The 19,694-nt window shown below is 44.6% G+C and overlaps 1 protein-coding gene across 1 annotated transcript in view; it reads right to left on the bottom strand.

Annotated features, from left to right (window-relative positions):
- Positions 1-19,694, bottom strand: part of ERF (ETS2 repressor factor) — a 205,540-nt gene that overhangs the window by 10,502 nt on the left and 175,344 nt on the right. Inside the window, exon 3 of the mRNA XM_085615587.1 lies at positions 4,543-4,658. Coding sequence (XP_085471713.1) covers positions 4,543-4,658 — 116 coding nt within the window. The remainder of the gene's footprint in view (positions 1-4,542; positions 4,659-19,694) is intronic.

The raw sequence follows: 19,694 nt of genomic DNA, 5'->3' as shown, positions 1-19,694 counted from the left end.
CACCAATGCAGAGAAGTCAGTCCTCACCCAGACTCCGAGGGTGGTGTTTCTCGGTTTTGTCGTGGACTCACTCCGCTCCTCCTTAAGTCTGCCGTCCAGAAAGATGGCCAAGATTCGGCACGAGTTGAGGCAGACCATCACAAAAACTCATACCTCTCTTTGCCAGATTGCAGGAGTGGTGGGCCTGCTCGCCTCATCCATTCAGGCTATCTTCCCGGGACCCCTTCACTATCGTGCCCTACAACGCCTAAAGGCGCATCATCTCAGGAGAGGTCTGTGGTACGATCAGTCAGTTTGTCTCTTGGCGGAAGTGAAAGAGGAGATGTCATGGTGGCTCACCCACATGGAAGCCTGGAATGGCCGGGCGATCTTTGGGTCGGTCCCGGACCTAGTTATAGAATCCGACGCTAGCAGGTCGTGGTGGGGCGCCCATTGCAGAGAATTCTCCACAGGCGGCGCCTGGTCATTAGACGAGCAGCAGTTGCACATCAATTGCTTAGAGCTCCTGGCGGGGTCATTCGCAGTCCAATGCTGGACCAGAGACAAAGTGCGTTCATATGTCCTGCTAAAGATGGACAAGGTCTCAGCGGTCTGTTACGTCAATCACCTGGGAGGCCCTTGTTCCAGAGCACTAGCGAACCTGGCAAAGGAGTTTTGGGAATATTGGCTGGCCCATCACATATCCTTGACGGCGGAGTACTTACCGGGTCAAGCCAATCCGGTAGCAGATTGGCACTCCAGGCATCTGTGGGACTCCAGCCTGTGGAAGCTGGATGTACAAGTCTTCATTTGGCTGCACGACCTCTGGGGGCCATTCTCAGTGGACCTTTTTGCTCCCGCCTGGATCATCTACTCACACATTTTTTTAGTTGGAGACTGGATCCCCTCGCAGAGGCCACAGATGCGTTTCTCCAGGACTGGAGTCAGGAGAAGGGTTATGCCTTACCTCCTTTCTCGATGGGGGTGCGGATGGCAGCCCAGGTCCGGCGACAGCAGGCAGAGCTGGAGGTCTCAAGTTTGGTTCTTCTGGAACTTTCCTGGGATTCTCCAATCCTATTCCCACTGTTTCCTCATCTTCCTCTCAATCCGGACGGGTAGCAGCATCAACTTATAAACCAGGTTTCTCTCAGTCTCATGGCATGGCGGATTTACGGCGACGTTAGTCGCTCCCAGGCCTTTCGAGACCGGCTTAAGCTGTCTTATCCAAGGCCTGGGTAGATAGTACCTCAAAACGTTATCGGCCGCGTGGACTAAGTGGATGCGTTGGGGTCTTCGACGAGACTTGGATCCCATGGTCGCAGGCGTCGTGCCCATTCTACATTTCTTGGCAGAATTGGCAACAGACGGCCTGGTGTACAGGTCAATTAACGCAGTGCGTTCCGCGATTTCAGCGGCTCATTATCAGGTCGAGGGAACCCCAGTTGGGGAACACCCTTTTGTCTGTAGACTCTTAAGGGGTGTTCGTCTTTCTTTACCCCGGAACCGCGTTATTTGGTCCTGTGGGATGTCAATCTGGTTTTAAACCTCTTCCTTTCTTGGCAGCCCAATAAATATCTTTTGTTAAAAGAACTTTCGGCCAAGTTGGCCATGCTTTTATGCCTGGCTTCCTGTCACAGAGTATCTGACGTTCGGGCACTGGACATCTCAGCGAGAACTTTTTCCCCCGAATGGGGTGACGTTTACGGTGGGTCGCCATACTAAATCTTCATCCAGAACGATTTCGTACGCAGCCTTTTCAGATGTTCCCAAACTGTGCGTTGTGAATTGCCTCAAAGCATATGAAGACATGACTCTGGAACTTCGTCCTTCGGGCGAGCGACAACTCCTTATTGCTTTAAAGAAACCGCATTAGTCAGTCTCGATACCCCACCCTAGCCAGGTAGGTGCGGTGGATCATGCAAGAGGTGGGTATTGACACTAAACTGTTCGGAGCTCACTCTGCCAGGGGAGCAATCGCTTCTAAGGCTTTTTCTCTGGGAGCTCGTTTGGAGGACTAAATGCGCACCGCGGATTGGTCCTCGGATTCCACCTTCAAATGGTTCTATTTCAAACCAGTGGTGGACGTGGCTCAGTTGGTGGCAAGTAAGCTTTGAATTAGCATAATCGGAGCCTCCGGTCCTGACATAGAATCGAAATATACCTAGCATAGTAATGGTAAGTTTCAATTCTATTAAGGACACAGAAGCGAGGATTATCCCTCCTGGAGCACTTTCTGGTGCGAACCCACCCATATGGGAGTAAGTAACCGAGTTTCAGGTCATAGTAGGTGTATGTGGTATTCGAATAATTCAATTCTTATTTTTCCATTGGCTTTGTAATGTTGGAACTTTGAGGTCCACCTGTAGAATTCTTACGGTGTTGCCTTTCTTTTTTTTTTTAGGGATTGACAGTTCAAAACAGAACCAATAACAACGTGACTCGCACGAAGAAAAAGTGGGATTACACAAGATGGAGGAACTATCTACCCTGAATGGACACTATGGAAGGACTTCGGCTGTGATGTTCCCAGTGGACTTATGGGATTTGTAGTCTATTTACAGACTTGGTTCCAAATTTTTGCTTTCAAATGCTGTTTTTCCCCTATGTTGCTGGGATAAAATACGGTTTTGTTGCTTTTCTGGCTGCTGTGAGATTTATGTAAAGAATAAAGCGGAGGAAGAAAAGCATAATCCTCGCCTCCGTGTCCTTAATAGAATTGAAATTTACCGTTACTATACTAGGCAAATACTCCAATGGAGACCCCTCTCAGTGTGCTCCTTACATTAGTCTTGTGTTGCAGAGGCGACAGTGACAAGTCATTGATTTGTTGATCCAGACTCTACAGAGGTCTGTCTCTTCCCCCTACCATGAAAAGCCTCATCGGTTGCCACTGTAAAATTGGTTGACTTAGTGGCTTGGCCATTTTGGAATTTTTGTTGTACAAATTGGTGGACTCCTGCCATTTTCTTTTGGTTGTTGATAAAACATGGACAAGGTTGTTATTTAAGAAAAGGTATTTATTGTCAAGGCACAGTACTCCTGTGTGTATACACTCAGTACTCCTGTGTGTATACACTCAGTACTCATATGTGCGTGTACACCCCCCCCCCCAAGTGATGCAACATGAGGAAGAATCAGCAGTTTGGATGGTAATCAATTTGTTTTAAGAACTTGATCCAAATAAGATATGTGATTCAGAGGTCATTCGTGGTCACAATTCCTGTCCAAACACATGGGCACCTGACATTTCAACCCCAGTTACGCAATGGATACTTGGGGTATTCGTCAGGTCTGTTGCACCCTTTGCCTTAAAACAATTGTAAGTGGAGGTGGACTTCCCAGCATATCAACTGATATGGCGTGTCACCTTCTCGCACTGGTTTTCTTTGGAAGTGAAAGGACCGGTTCCAGGATGCTTGTTTCCGGTCCACAGAAGACCTGGCTTGGCAGTTAGGTCTGGACTGTTCCTATGAAGAAAAGGGTCAAGACTGATTTGCATATGGCTGTGTCTGAACTGGGTGGTGACGTGAGCTCAAGAACGATGATGAATTCAACTCAGATCTAATAGTGACTGGGGTTGAGTTTCTGAAAGGTTTCAGCGCTCCGTCCCTCATCTCCTTGTGTTTGCTCTGTTGCACCCTTTGCCATAGAACAATTCTAAGTGGAGGTGGACTTCAGAGCATCAACTGGGTTGGCGTGTTGTCTTTTCTTTGGAAGTGAAAGGACAGAGCAGTTCAGGACTCCGAGGGAGCTTCTGCGCTTATCCCGCTTTACCAATTGGACATCCTTTTTGCTTTTTCCTCATGCATATAAACATGAGAACTGCACCGTCACCGGAATACCTGTTTTTATGTAGCACCCTCATCACGATAGTGTTAATTTACATATCTAACAAACAACCAAAACACTGAGACTTCCTAACTCAGGGTTCTTGCTATCAGATTTCTTCAACTAATGGGGACTATAGGAGAAACCAGGAAATCTTTCAAAAAGCTTTCAGAATGAGCTAAACAAAATGGAAGCCAATAAAATGCATCCAAATCTTTTTATTTAGAAGGAAGGTGAAAAATGCCAAGGCCCAGTGCAAAACATTTACCGAGGGACGGTGGTGCACTGACGCACTGAAAAATGGCAGCCTGGAACCTCAGAAAGAGGAATTTAGCCGCTCCAGTTTACTTTCCCTCGGAAAAATATTTTCAAACAAGAGTTTTAAGACCCATTCTAATAGACCTTAAAAACTTGACAAAGAGGCGTTCCAGAATTATGTGCAGAGGCACCAGTTCAAGGGTTTATGGATTACTGATGCGAGTTCTAGGATGAAGAGCTTTGTAATCGCCTCAGACAGGCCATCATACAGTAAAAACAAAAAGCACCCCGGACCAGCAACTGTTCTACAGCTGTATGTATCGTCATCGACGACCCAGTCAATCACACAGCAGACTGATGTCCCCAGCCCTGCCCCCAACCCCAACCAGCACCACCGGTATTCTCCACAGACCTTATTTCATCCCCCCAGGGCCTGTGTTATTAGACAATAGAGAGGAGGCAGCTGCACATACTCACCTCCCAGGCCCATATCAATGAACGGATAGTTGACCAGCACCAGTTTATTGAAGTTGAACTTGTAAGTAAAACGTTTGCCTTTGGTTTTATGCAGTATTCTCTTGTTGTAGTAATACCTACAAAGAGAAAAGGAAGACAAAATAAACCACTCTCGTCCAACGGTTAATACTTAACATATACAATCTGCTTTGATGATGTAGGAACGATTCCAAAAACCGAGAACTGCTTGTGTAGCGTGATGGAACGTCTGACCAGGCTGACCACTACTACACACAAAACATCACCTTCATATATTAACTGGTCTCGCTTCTTGTGAAGTTGCAACACCTCAAACGCGTTTTGAGGTAATAGCTTTGTGCAGATGTAGAAAATAAGTTAGACACAACTTCCGCAATCATTTAAAATAATAAGTATGGGCTTCTGAATTTGTGTCTGTCCCTTACTCCCATGGCTTCTTTTAAGGGACACCAATCAGCTGTGAGCGATCTGTATAGTTCGAAGAAGCTGCTGACAAACCTAGAATTTAATTTGAGACACTCCTGTGATTCAGAAGAAACCTTTCTACTTCGGTATTACCAATATCAATAAGCATATGGTACACCAAGATAAAGGAAAAGGTTACTTACCCTGTGAGCATCTGTTGGCAGCATGTAGTGCTGTAGATTTACATTCTCTGAATGTCCCGACATCTGGTGTTGGGCTGGGATATTTGCAAATTGTTTATTTTCTAAGAAGTCTTTAGACTCACTGGGACTTCTCTCTCAGCGGGCGTCAGAGGGGCACCGACTCCATGTTAGAATATTTTTTTACCCCGACATTTGGTTTGGATGTGTGCCAATGGGGCTCCAAGATCTGACCGGTCTTCAACGTTTTTTCAGGCGCATGCAGTGAAATTTCCTGCCAAGCGTCAAAAGAACGAATTACATTGCGCACGCTGCATCGCCATTTGGCATTGCAGTGTGCGCTATGTCATTAGTTTTATTTATTTATGTACTTACCTCGGTTCAGCTGTATGCCGAAATGTACTACCGCCGACCCTGCCCCTCCCCCGCCCCACTCCCTCCAGGAGCCGCTACTGGTGACCACCCTAAGCCTGCAGAGATCCTCAGTCATATCAACTGTACAGATGTAATGAATGCAGAGGTGCTGAAGACAAGCTAAGTCTGTTCAATCTGCTACCTGATCTCGGTACACCAGAGAGTCCTGCAGAGGTGTTATGTGGAGTCTAATGATCAGAGAGATGAAAAGAAAATAGATGACTTACCTGTAACAGTGGTTCTCCAGTATTGGCATCTTTTATGTATAGTTTTATTTAGCGCAAACATGACCCAAGAGGGTATCGGAGCGCTTTACAAATGATCAGGGACAAAATCGAAAGTTATGCGTATGGCAGAACAACAACAAGCATATGCAAGACGTGGAAGGGGATATATCGATCCATCGCAAATAGAATATACACGCGCATAGAAAAACAATAACAAATAAAGATGTTACAAACAAGCAAAAGATCAGGATTGAAACAGGAAGTAGCCGGGCTAGTCTGGGATAGAGAGTCCATACAAGGAGGAACAACAAATGTGTGGTGGAGGTAACTTAACATGGAACCAAGGGCAGAACAGGTACCGTTCCAGTTCGAAAGTATTCATCAGTAGTGCTTTCACTTCTTTTTAGGTCTCGCCTGCAAACGCAGCACGAAGCGCTGCTGTCCGCAGCGAGATCTATTGTTGCTGACTTGCCTCGGAAGTGGGACAGGAGATGGGCACGCGCAAGGCTTTTGGCGGATTTGAGCCGGTGTACGCGCACGTGCACAAACGCAATGTGCACATCTCCTGTCCCGCTTCCGATGACATGCCAGCCCCGTTGGAGGCTCCGTGTGGGCTATTGTTGGCGTAAAGTGTAATTCTGAGCAACAATAGCCCACACGGAGCCCCCCCAGCTCTTCTTTACTCACCGGGCTGCTCTTCTGGGGGGGGTGGCTCCTCCTCGCGGCTGCAGCACTTCTCTTGCAGGGCTTCCCTTCACTACTTGGAGCCTCGCGCTGTCGTGGGCAGCCTCGGCCGCTGCACTCTTCACCCGGGCCCCCTCCTAGGACCCGGGGCTTCTCTCCACTCCGGCCGCCACCGCGGGGCTCTCCCTTCAGCATGGGAGCCCCGCGTTAGAACGGCACGCCGGCTTCTCTTCCTGCCGGAGCAGGCCCCACCCACGTCCCGGGCAAGGGCGCCTGACTTCCGGCTTGTTTCTCCTTTCTGCAGATTCAATGAAAAGCTGATCCAGACTGGAAAGCTGAAAAAGAGTTTTGCTTTGGAGACCATTCCAGTTCAAATCACTGCTGCGTCCACTCGAGTATTGTGAACGAGATTAGAAGACGAGTTCCTGAAAGTACTGAAGCGCAGCGATCTTCGAGCCGTACTTCCTAGTAAGGTGGCTGGGATTCATTTCACTGTTGGAAAAGAAGCGCGCGCTGTAGTAACGTGGCTCGCGGTGGCTTAAACCACCAACAGCAACTGCCAAACTGCTCCCATTATAAAACAAGCATTTGCAATGCAATAGGTCTCGCATTCGTGAGAGTTTGAGCTATTGGCATTGTAAATGACAACCTTTAATCTATGTGTTGGTTTTGAAAACAGATAAATAAAAGGCATTGTCATTTACAATGTCAATAGCTTAAAATTTAGCAAATGCGAGACCTATTGCATTGCAAATGCTTGTTTAATTATGCCGTAGAGGGATTCAGTCTGGTTTACAGAGGCAATGAGTTCCAGATTCTCGGGGCAATACCAGAAAAGGATTGGTTATAGGTTATAGGTTTACTTTCTTTTGAATATTTGTGGTTTCAGCAACAAGGTGCCAGAGCTCCTAGAAGACCTGCAACCACCAGATAGTTCGAGTTTTTGGGCTAGGTACAATGGAGTGTTAAAGTGAAGGGCTTTATAGGTCATGCAAGCAATTTTAAGATGCACCTTAGCCTTAAATGGAAGCCAGTTCAGGGATTTCAGACTTGGTGTGATGTGGTGATTTCTTCTGAGTCCTGTGATAAGTCTTACTGCTGAATTCAGCGAGTCCCTGAGCAGTGCCAAAATGTAGCTAGGTGGGCATCAGTGAGTCGCACTACCATACTCCAACCTGGAAATGACTAGTGCTTGAACAGCAGATATGAAGTCATCTGGTGGGATGAATGTTTAAGGTCATCAAGTATTATTCCAAGAGATCTTGCGGAATCAGTGATGTGTTGGATATAGTTGAGAGCCGTTAGGTGTTTCATGTATTCAACCATAAGGAGAGCCTGTTTAGGTGGAGATATGGAGGAATTTTGTTTCGATGGAGTTTAGCTTGAGATGATTGAAACTCAGCCAGTGTTGTGTTTTGAGTAGAGTCGAGTTGAGTGACCTGATATATTCCAGGGAGGAGATTTTCAGGTACAGTTGGGTGCCCTCCGCATACATGTGATAGTGAATGTTAGATGATTTGAGCATTCGCGTTAGAGGCTCCATAAACAAGTTGAAGAGGGCGGGTGACAGTGAGGACCCCTGAGGGACCCCAAGTGTGATCAGATTAGATTTGGAGAGGGCTTGATTGACTTTAATTCTTTGCATTCTGTTGTGAAGAAACTAAGGAAACATGTTTAACACTGAACCAGAAGAACCCATCCCATCCAGTCCAGGAGGTTTGACCGTATCAAAAGCGGACGAGAGGTCGAGGACGATAAGGAGGCAGGCTTTGTTCTCATCAAGCATTTTTAGAGTGTCATCCACCATGTGAGTAAGGGCGGTTTTAGTGCTATGGCCAGGACGAAAACCAGATTGAAATTGATTTAGAAGCAGGAATTGATCAATGTGCCTATATAGTTGGACATGAACACATTTCTCTAGGAGCTTCAACAGAGTTGGACCGCTAGTGATAGGACAGAAGTTATTAAGGTCGTCTTGATCTGCAGTATTTTTTTCAAGAATGGGCATAACCTGCCCTGACTTTAGACAATCCCCACTCGCACCTTGCAGTAGGGAGGCATTTACTATTTTGGTCTATAGTGGGACAAGTGACCTCTTCATCCCGGTGAAGAAACTTGAGGACAAAAGGTCACTTAAGTGGTTTGAGGGTTTCAGTGTTGTGAGGATGTGTAGTATCGAGATTTAATCAAAGGGAGTGAATTGGCTTCAAAAAGCGCCATTTTTGGGGGTGAAACCTGGAGCAGGAAGGGGCTGTGGGGTAGGAGGGGATGAGGGGTTGATAGGGGATGGGAATGTCCGTCGGTTCATCGCCGTCGGGAGATCAGTTTCAATCTTATTCGTCTTTTCAAATAGGAGGCAAAATCATACCAATTTTGCAGAGTACTGGAAAACTTTGCCGACAGAATGGGCAGATTGTTGGATTGGAGTTTCATTAATTAAAAAATGTATAGATTCACATGCCTGAATCATTCCCCATCGTCGAAGTATGATTCCCGCGGTATCACCATAAGCAATGTGCAAAAGAACTGTAGATAGACATATCATTTAACCATAGTTCTATAGCCTATTTATGACCTTTCTACAAAAAAGACCAAATGTAAACCTTTAACCAATCAGGTTTCAGCACCCTCTAGAATGCTCCCAAGAGAGGCAGAGTTACTCAGATTTTTGAGCACGAGTGTGCTATAGTAGAGGTAGCGGAAAAGGGAAGCCCCTCGAGGGGGGAGTGTAGGGGGGTGGGGGAGGGGGTAGGGGGGGGGGGGAGGGGTGGGAGAGTCGCATGTGAATCGATAAAAAAATACCAATACTGGAGAACCAAAGTTACAATTGTCTTTTCCAGTAATGGATCTTTTATAGATTTACATGCTTGAATCTGAATAGCCAGCAGCAAACATACATACATATATATATATATATATATATATATATATAAAATCTACTGGCGGTCGCCAGTAGATAGTCATAGTTACAACCTAGTTTCCATAGGAAATCTCAAAATTCTATTTTGAATAACTTTGGCGCCGGTTGACGAATCCTCGCGCAATTTTCAAAACTAATGGGGCGCTCCGTTCAGCTCCTACCCTGAAAGTCTCGGGATGATTCGTCAAGCAGGGGCCGAGAAAAAAGGGGGTCCCAAAACGCGTTTTCCCCATGCATTTTTCCATAGGACCTTTAGACACAGCTACAGCCCGAACGGCTGAACAGAATTACTTGAAATTTGGCAGAGAGGTAGCCATAAGGTCAAGGAAGTGCCTTTTGCAGGTCTGGTGTAAATCTGTTCAGTATTTCCTGAGAAAATAGCATTTAAAAGCATATATATATGTGGGCGGAGCCTAACCACACATCTCATCCTGAGATCTGATTGGCTGTCAGCACTTCATCCAAGTGTTGGCAGCCATCTTGGGACCAATATACATGATAGCACCTCATTAAAAAGCATTGCAGTTAATAGAAGGTTTTAAGACTTTAGTTACATTATAAATCATTTGTTGATGGTACTATACTCATTTTAGGAATTGTGGTATGTTCTAAGGGGATTTCACCATGTGAAAAAGCCTTCTGCTGGGATATCACGATTGAGAGAAAAATATTTTCTCATGCTTTTACCACAGAGGGTTGGAAGGTGATCTATAAGCTAAACTGAGAGCTTATTTTCTGTAAATTCACATTATCTTTCTCAGTCATGTGAGAATGAAGTCTGACATTCTCAGTAAAACATGTACATCCAACAAGGGCAGAGACGGTCAGTTGATTCCTTTGTGTTCTACTGCAGCTTCCCAGAGTGTTCCAAAGAACTACTAGAGCGCTAACAGTCCTACCTATGATAAACGTATGGCACACCTGAAGCCATCTTGCTTGGATTAAAGTGGTAACTCTTAAAACATTTAATTTAAAAAGGAACAAAATGAGGGGGTTCATTTTTCCATAAAAAGTATGATTAGTGCTGCAGAAAGAAAAATTAGGGCACATTTTGAGTGACTTCTCAAATCCTCTTCTATTTCATTAAAACATTCTGACATGCAGACTGAAACATGCACTTTCAATACCAGCAGCAGTTTCCCCTGGTGAGCAGTAGCTTTACTACAGTGATCTAATGAGCAAAAAGAGTGCTAACATTCTGAATTTATGGCAAATGTGTGACACATCTGAATGCCTTCTTGATGGAATCAAAGTAAAAAACTGAAAGTGTTTCCTACTGAGGAGACTGCAGTAAATGAGGAAATTAGGAAACTTCATAACAAATAAGTCTCCCAAGATGGCCACCAGAGACAAAAGAGCCCAAATGTAGCCCAAATATCACCCAGATGTAGCCCAAGTATAGCCCAATGACAGAATGTCCCAGAATGTTCTTAAAAACAACTAGAACGCTTACTTTCTTCATTATGACAAAAGTATGGCACACCTGAAGCCATCTTGATTGGAATAAACTGGTAACACTTAAAACATTTAATTTAAAAAGGAACAAAATGAGGGGGTTCATTTTTCCATAAAAAGTATGATTAGTGCTGCAGAAAGAAAAATTAGGGCACATTTTGAGCGACTTCTCAAATCCTCTTCTATTTCATTAAAACATTCTGACATGCAGACTGAAACATGCACTTTCAATACCAGCAGCAGTTTCCCCTGGTGAGCAGTAGCTTTACTACAGTGATCTAATGAGCAAAAAGAGTGCTAACATTCTGAATTTATGGCAAATGTGTGACACATCTGAATGCCTTCATGGAGACTGCAGTACATGAGGAAATTAGGAAACTTCATAACAAATAAATCTCCCAAGATGGCCACCGGAGACAAAAGAGCCCAAATGTAGCCCAAAATCACCCAGATGTAGCCCAAATATAGCCCAATGACAGAAGTGTGCAAAACACTTATTATTTTGTGTTTTTGCAGTGTTATATAGTGCAGACTTGTCAGGTATTGGAGTGCTTTACATGAGCATTGGTTACATCACACAAGAACAAATTCATTTTGGTTGTAGACATGGGGAGACTAAGTGATTTGACCAGAATCACAGAATGTCGAGCTGAAGCAGAAACTTCAACCTGGTTCCCCAGTTGCAAAGTCTGCAGTCCTGGAAGTAACACCACATCCTCTCCCCTAAGTGCAACATTTAATCAAGTGGTCAACTGGATAAAAAAACAAAGATAACAAATAATTTAAAAGTGCTTTGTCGCTATTTGAAAACTCAGAAAATATGTCCTTATTTTAGTCTTTTAGAGCACTAACCATAATTTTGATGCCAATAAGACCCTCTCATATATGTAATTTCTAAAGGAAATGCTCTAGGTATTACAGTTTTGATTACCTCAAGATGATGTCAGGCGTTCCACACTATTATAATAAATATAGAATGTTAGCAATCTAGTTGTTCATTAGGATACTGTTGAGAGGCAGAGGCCAGGGGCACGGACTCTGCAACCTCCTACCTGCCTTCAATTTTCAAAGGCAACAATTTAACCACACTGAGCAGGCAGGAAGGGCCGTGGAAGCACAACAGACTATGGAGGGCAGTGGAAAGGGGGGCAGGGGCAACAAACCAACAATACAGGACTTGCAAGAGAGGCTGTGGCAATGTAATAGACCATTGTGGGCAGAAGGAAGAGGCAATGGTAGTACAACCATACATGCCAACAGACCCGATTCAGCCAGGAAACGTCCAATGTTTTTAAACTCAAATGGGCTTTATTTGATCTGTCTCCTGTCTACAATCTCCTCTTTTTCAATGTAACTCAAAGGGAAAAATCAATACCCCAGTTTTTTTTCAAAATCTCCCTCTTACCAAGTTCAAAATGTTCGCAAGTATCGTACATTGGATCATGGAAGGAAATGGGGTAGGGACATGGACTTGGATAACAGAGGACAGGAGGGACATGGAGAGGTGCACCAAACTGACCCTGCAGGGCAGGCATCAGGGTTTGCGGCAGCACAATACACCACACAGGGCATGCAGGACGGGAGTGCAGCACAACAATCCATAGAAAGCAAGAGGGAGGGGACAGGCCCATGCACATGGACAACAGAGAACAGAGGGGCAAGAGGCAATAGTAGCTAGCTGACCATAATGGACAGACAGGAGAGAAAGCTGCAGCATAACAGACCATAAAGGGCAGGAGGGACGGATCAGGGGCATTACAATGGAACAGACAAGCCAGGAGGGAGGGAGTAGGGGTCTGCACATGTAAACAGAGGGCTGGGGGCAAGGGGGCAGGGCAGGCGCAGCAAGATAGCCATGGAGGTCAGGCAGGATGGGCACTAGAAGCAAGACACACCATGAAGAGCAACAGTGAGACTGTGATGGCATACACACAGACCATGGAGGGAAGGTGGGAGGGGGTCAGGGGCAGCTAACTGACCACACAGGGAAGGTGGGAGGGGCCATGGCAGCACAGAAGACCATGCATGGCAAGTGGGAGGGTTAGTGGCAGCACAATGGCTATGATGGGCAAGAAGGAGGGTGCAGGGGCATGCACAAAGGACAATGGAAGATAGAAGGGAGGGTCAGGACCTGTGCACAGACAAGAAAGTTCAGGGGAAGGGGCCTCACAACAGACCACACGGGGCAGGCAGGAGGAGCAGTTGCAGCACAACAGACCAGGGAGGGCAGAAGGGTGTGGCAGTACAATGGACCATGTTGGACAGGAGGAAGAGGATAGGGGCATAGCATGTGGACAGGCAGGGTGGAGGTGGCAGGGACAGGTTACAGTCATCTGACAATGCTAGGCAGGTGGGAGGGGAGTGGCAGCTCAACAGAACACTCAGAGTAGATAGGAGTGGCAGGTCCATGGAACATGGTGGGCAAAAAGGATGGAGCAGGGGCATGCACAAAGACATCGGAGGGCAGGGGGAAAGAGAATAGGGGCAGCAAGCTAAGCACAGAGTTTAAGCAGGAGGTCAATGATGGGGCATAGAATTGGGCAATGGAGGGCAGGAGGAGTGGACTGGTACATCATACTAAATTGAGGGCAGTGGCAGCACATCAGACCATGCATGGCAGGAGGGAGGAGGCTAGTCCATGGATTCACACAACAGAGGATAGGGAGGAGGGGGATGGGGCAGCAAGCTAACTGTTCAGAGAAGGCGGGTATTAGGAACTTTGTTTTTAAAACATTGTGTCTGTGCGAACTACTTAAAATATGAACAAGTATGCAGCATAATCTCACTTTTATTCAGGAAGAAGAGGACGTTTGTGACTGTGACTCCGGGCTCACTTGGCAGAAACACCCCCTGACCCTCCACCCCCTATCGCAAAATGTAATGCCCGTGAAAAGGGTAGGTGAACACAGTGTTATATAGAACATAGTCCTGAGAGCACGATTGAAAATGAAAACTAGATATAGTGTATGGTATAAACTATGCACCAAAAAGTGTGATATAAGATGAACCGGGCGTGAAATATAATATGCAATACATTGTGCGCAATGACAGATTCATTGGAGAGCGAGAGATAGCACAGGCACTAGCGCGTGCTATGCGATATGCGCCTTGGAGTGTAATATGCACAGGGCAGTGTTGTGTAACCTAACTAGTCTCTAAAGTTGCAATATAAAATATGTGCTGGGGAGTGTAACGTTGCATATGCACTGTGACAAAGATATGGATCCCAGATTGTAATATGTATGGCATAGCACTGTGCGTTATAACATAGGCATCGAGGAAGGCACGTTAGATGGGGCAATATAACCCGTGCGAAGACAAGTGTGGCATGACATATTCACGGGGTGGTGTTACAGTGCACATGGGCTAGAGAGTGTCATAGCATATGCACTAGCTAGTGGAATACAACACAGAGGTGTGTGGCACTCGGCAGGCAATGGTGGGTGTAACACAGCATTGAGCTCTGTCAGGAGCGCGCTGTGACTCTCAAGTGATGTTCGTCCCCTTTCCAGAGAGTAAAATAAAAAGTATTACACATCCGGCAGTGGATGTGTGTTTTATTAACCGTGAGGGGGGTTTCTTGCATAGTTTTGGTGGAATTTTTGTCGAATCCCCTTTGAATGGCTTGGTGTGCATGTGTATTAAATGTGCCAGTCAATAGCTACCCATGTTTGTATAAATAAACGACAAGGGTGTCTACCGGGATTAGGCACGGTAGGGCATCAGACATGTCAGAGCTTCACTAGTGGTGTAAATACATTCCACGTGGATTCATTGTATGCATAGTCGCCTTTTAATGAATATCACGCAAATCGTCATGGTGATAGGTACGTACGTTTTGTCCAGCATGTCCTAGGTGTGTCTATAAATATATATTTTTTAAAAATAATAAAAAGCAGTGGCCGGCCCTGGGGATTGGGGTAAAAAAAATATAATTAGGAGACAGGCCCTGGGGGATGGGGTCATCAGGGCCAATAAATTAGAATAAGAAGGGGAACCACACAGCCCCCCTTCTTAAAAAATTAAAATAAATAAAAGACTGGCATCGTGCCAGAGGCCACGCCCCCTCCTTGCAGCACTCTTCAAACGCGCCCCCTGGGGAGTTGTAAGTTGGGGAATTAATTCCTCTTCAATACGGAGGCTCCCTGAGGGCCAACTAGCCCAACAGGCATCTCCAGTATGCACCAGGGAGCTGCGCTGCAGACGGGTGTTCTGAGGCCAAGCCTCTTTTTACACCTCTCTGCAACGCAGCTCTGTGGCGCTTACTGGAGGTACCTAGTGGTCTAGTTTGACCCTAGGGACCCCGTAGGATTCAAGGGGACTTAATCTCTCAACTTAGAACAGCCACAGGGCGCGTTTACACAGTGGTGAAGGGAGGGGACGGGGCCTGAGGTGACGTGTGCAAACACGCACTATGGCACGTTTTAAATTGGGGATATAATTTTCCTTCAATACTGAGGGCCCCTGGGGGCTAACTAGCCCACCAAGTGCTTCCAGTAAGCGCCACTAAGCTGCATTGCAGAGAGGTGGTCCAGGCCGTGCCACTTTTTACACCTCTCTGCAACGCAGCTCTGTGGCACTTACTGGAGGTACCTAGTGGGCTAGTTGGACCCTAGGGACCCTCAGGATTCAAATGAACTTAATCTCCCAACTAAAAACGGACACAGGGCGTGTTTACACAGTGGTGAAGGGAGGGGACGGGGCCTGAGTTAACGTGTGCAAAAACGCCCTGTGGCCTGTTTTAAGAGGTAGTTTTAATCCCCCTGCCCTATTATATACTAGGGGCTTACAGAGGAGGTCATGCTAATCACAGGGGGACCCCAACGCATAATGTTCCCTAGTGTATGCAGGTGTTTTCACTGTATTCTAAGTGTCTTTTAACATAGCACTGGCTCTAGGACTGGTTAGTCAGACTCAGTTACCACCAGTATCCGTCTGAAAAAGTTGAGGGTACAGGATGATTTTGCAACAAGGCTTTTTTCTGCTCTTCTTTTTGTTCTTTCTGCACGTTATCCTTCTTCCTGCACTTTTCTTCGTCTTTGAGGACTTCTGTTGCTTCTTTCTGCACTTCTTTTTTTTTCCTTCTGTGCATTTTTTCTTCTTTCTTCACATGTCCTATCTCTGTAGGCATAGTTAGAAATTAGCAGTTAAAAAACCTTTGAAATTCACAGAAAAAACCATATGTTTTAGACACGTTATAGTTAGGAATTAGCATTTAAAAAAAACTCAGAAATTCACTGAAAAACCATAGGTTTCAGGGGTGTTATAGTGAGCTGGACTTTTCACTTCTACAAAACCATTGAAATTCCCCCGTTATAGTTAGTTCAGCTAACTATAACTCGCGCGCCCGCAATGCACTGCTGAGGACGTCACATATTACATCACTCATGACATGGTCAGTGACATCACTCATGACATCACTGATGACATCTCAAATGACATCACTGATGACATCACTGATGACATCATCCTTGTGATAGAGTGGCAGACCTCCTCTCACCCTAATATAACCTTTGATACACACATTCAAAAATAGAGACTAAACTTTTCAAAACAATGGACATACCAATACCAGTTACAACAACCTCTTCAGTAATTCTAAGATCCACATACACATCCACTCATTCACCAACAGTCCTATACAGTCACTCATACATGTATTCACTCATCATATGTACTCATACACCTATACATCCTGTTACACAATGCCACTCATCCATAGAGTTACTCACACATAGTCACTCATGCTAATAAAGAATCAAACATTTATTTGCATATACAGTTATACACACACCACCACACTTACTTCTACGGAAACTTACACATACTTAGTCTTTTAAACAATCACTTATAGAAACACATACTTATTCATACAGGAACTCTTTCAATCTCTCACTCTCACATATACTCACTTATATACACCAATAGTCACATATAGTAGTCTAAAACATATGTAGTTACTCATAAAGACACTATTGAGACAGGCATTCACTCACTAACACACCCATACACACACTCATCCACCCATACAGTCCTGCACACATACTGTCTTCAACACATACAAAGAGTGAGTCACTCATTCATGCACCTATGCACTACGCAATACCCCCCACCGAACCATGCAGACACTCAGACTGATACTCAAAAAACCAACTAATAACCTATATAGACACCCATGTAGCTACTCACCAACCCATGCAGCCACTTATACACAAAGTGAGAGACTGATACAGATATTTACATATTTAAACATTACTCACTAAGCCATGTATTCACTATGATACACTTAATCAGTCAGTTACACAATCAATTTTTCAAAAACAATTCATCCATTTAGACACTTATATACCCATTTATTCTTCCATCAACCTTGAGATATACATATATAAAACACATTCACTGGATGATGTCATCAGTGATGTCATTTGAGATGTCATCAGTGATGTCATGAGTGATGTCACTGACCATGTCATGAGTGATGTAATATGTGACGTCATCAGCAGTGCATTGCGGGAGCGCGAGTTATAGTTAGCTGAACTAACTATAACGGGGGAATTTCAATGGTTTTGTAGAAGTGAAAAGTCCAGCTAACTAGAACACCCCTGAAACCTATGGTTTTTCAGTGAATTTCTGAGGTTTTTTTAAATGCTAATTCCTAACTATAACGTGCCTAAAACCTATGTTTTTTTCTGTGAATATATATATATATATATATATATATATATATATATATATATATATATATATATATATATATATATATATATATATATATATATATATATATAGTATCCCAAAGTGCCATGAAGCATTTAGGAGGTCAAACGCAACCTGCTTAAGTGCTCCTTTTCATTTTTAAAGCCAAGGCGTTTCAGGATTACAAATCTCTTCTCCTAGGGCTGCCACAAACCAAACACCTGGGCCTTGCATTGCGTTTGAATTTCAGCTTTATTCGTCATCATTGCTTCCTTCTAGTGGTAGTATACTCAGTGCAAATCATTAATGTATGCTGGGAAACAGAGTTCCTAATGCGAGCGTTTGTTAGTCACTTCTGGTAAGTTCAAGTGTTTAATTGTAATATTTAGGCTTTCAGGTGTCCTGCACTCACCCATTGGTGGGAGTGCTCCCTACCCCTAGTCATGTGTCCACACACCAAGAAGCAGTACGATGACAGACTGCAACTCCCAGAATACTTCATTCCTGGGAAGGTGTTGCGTGGGGCCTCCTGACTGAATAACGCCTGTGTAGGCTGGAGCTGTGCAGGGTAAGACGCAGTGATTAAAAGTCCCGGTAAGTTCAGTCCCAGTGTTTCCTAGGGTCCCCGCTTACGACCCAGCCCCCCAGTCAAGTGTCCACTAGGCCGTAGGTTCCAATTGCAATGAATTTCGCCTCTTGTCAAGTCACGAGCTGCAGCTGGCAGCGGCCCTTGTAGCTTGTGCTGCGAGGCGGCCTGGAGCATTCCCAATAGCTTGGACGATACGAAGCTGCAGGGAGGGGGGGTGGGGGTTGCATGCGAATCGATAAAAAAATACCAATATTGGAGAACCAAAGTTACAATTGTCTTTTCCAGTATTGGATCTTTTATAGATTTACATGCTTGAATCCGAATAGCCAGCAGCAAACACAATATATAATATAATTATATAATTATTATATATACATATATATACACACACACACACATATATATAACAAGGCAGCGTGAGTCTGCTGAAACGCGTAGATGTTTTTTCCTCGTGTGAAGAAATAAAGACCGAGTGCCAGAAACTTTGACTTGGAGTGCTGGATGTTTATTTCAAGCAAAACGGAGTATTCCTATAATTGAATATATATATATATATATATATATATATATATATATATATATATATATATATATATATATATATATATATATATATATATATATATATACACACACACTGCTTTCCATCTTCGACAGTCAATGTGGATGCCTATGAACATCTCTAGCACCTAGCATGCATGCATTCATAAATACATTTAAAACAGCAGTTGTTGGGATTGAAGTTAGGAGTGGCTTACCTTATTGAAATAGGTGTCTGATCACTACTTGACACACAGCCGCATCTGCCCTGTCTGTCTAATTTAGGCAGCAGTGCTTTGTGAAAGTGTGCCTGCTGGACCATGTTGCAACTCTGCAGAGAAGTCAAATGGGCACACCGGCAAAAAGAGCGGTTAAGGTGGAAACCGCCCTGGTGGAGTGGGCTTTAACCTTGTTCCCAGCTTGTCAGTAGCAGAAGGCAATGGGGTGGGGTAGGCTATGCTCCTTACAATAGTTTGTTTAGAGACTGGGCGACTTTGAGAGAGGTTATCCTATGACACAAATAGTTGGTCTCTGTGCAGATATGACAAGTTTTAGAACTTAAGACATCTCTTGACGTCCAGATAGTGTTAAGTTCTTTCTGCTACAGTCTGCATAGTCGGAAAGAAGTTCTGTAACACAACAGGATAATTTAAATTGAAAGTCAAAGGGACCTTGGGAATACATTTGGAGATCGTGCGAAGAAACACCATGTTCGATTTGAATTGAAGGAAAATTTCCTTGATGGTAAAGGCTTGGATATCGCTTACCCTCTTGGCGTAAGTGATGGCTAACATAAGTGTGGTTTTCTTTGTGAGGAATATCAACTCGGATTTGTGAATTGGTTCGAATGGAGCTTTCATGAGTTGGCCTAGAACCACGTTGAGTAACCATGATGGTGGATGTTTTCTCACTAGAGGAAATGCTCTGAAGAGACCCTTGAAAAACTTGCCGCAACCTGGAGGACCATAATGATGGTGTCTCACTGGAGCGTCGGAATCTAGAGA

This window comes from Triturus cristatus, chromosome 7 (genome assembly GCF_964204655.1).
Source record: "Triturus cristatus chromosome 7, aTriCri1.1, whole genome shotgun sequence".
Classification (NCBI taxonomy): domain Eukaryota; kingdom Metazoa; phylum Chordata; class Amphibia; order Caudata; family Salamandridae; genus Triturus; species Triturus cristatus.
The sequence above is the reverse complement of the archived record's forward strand: the minus strand, read 5'-3'. Positions and strand labels throughout refer to the sequence as shown.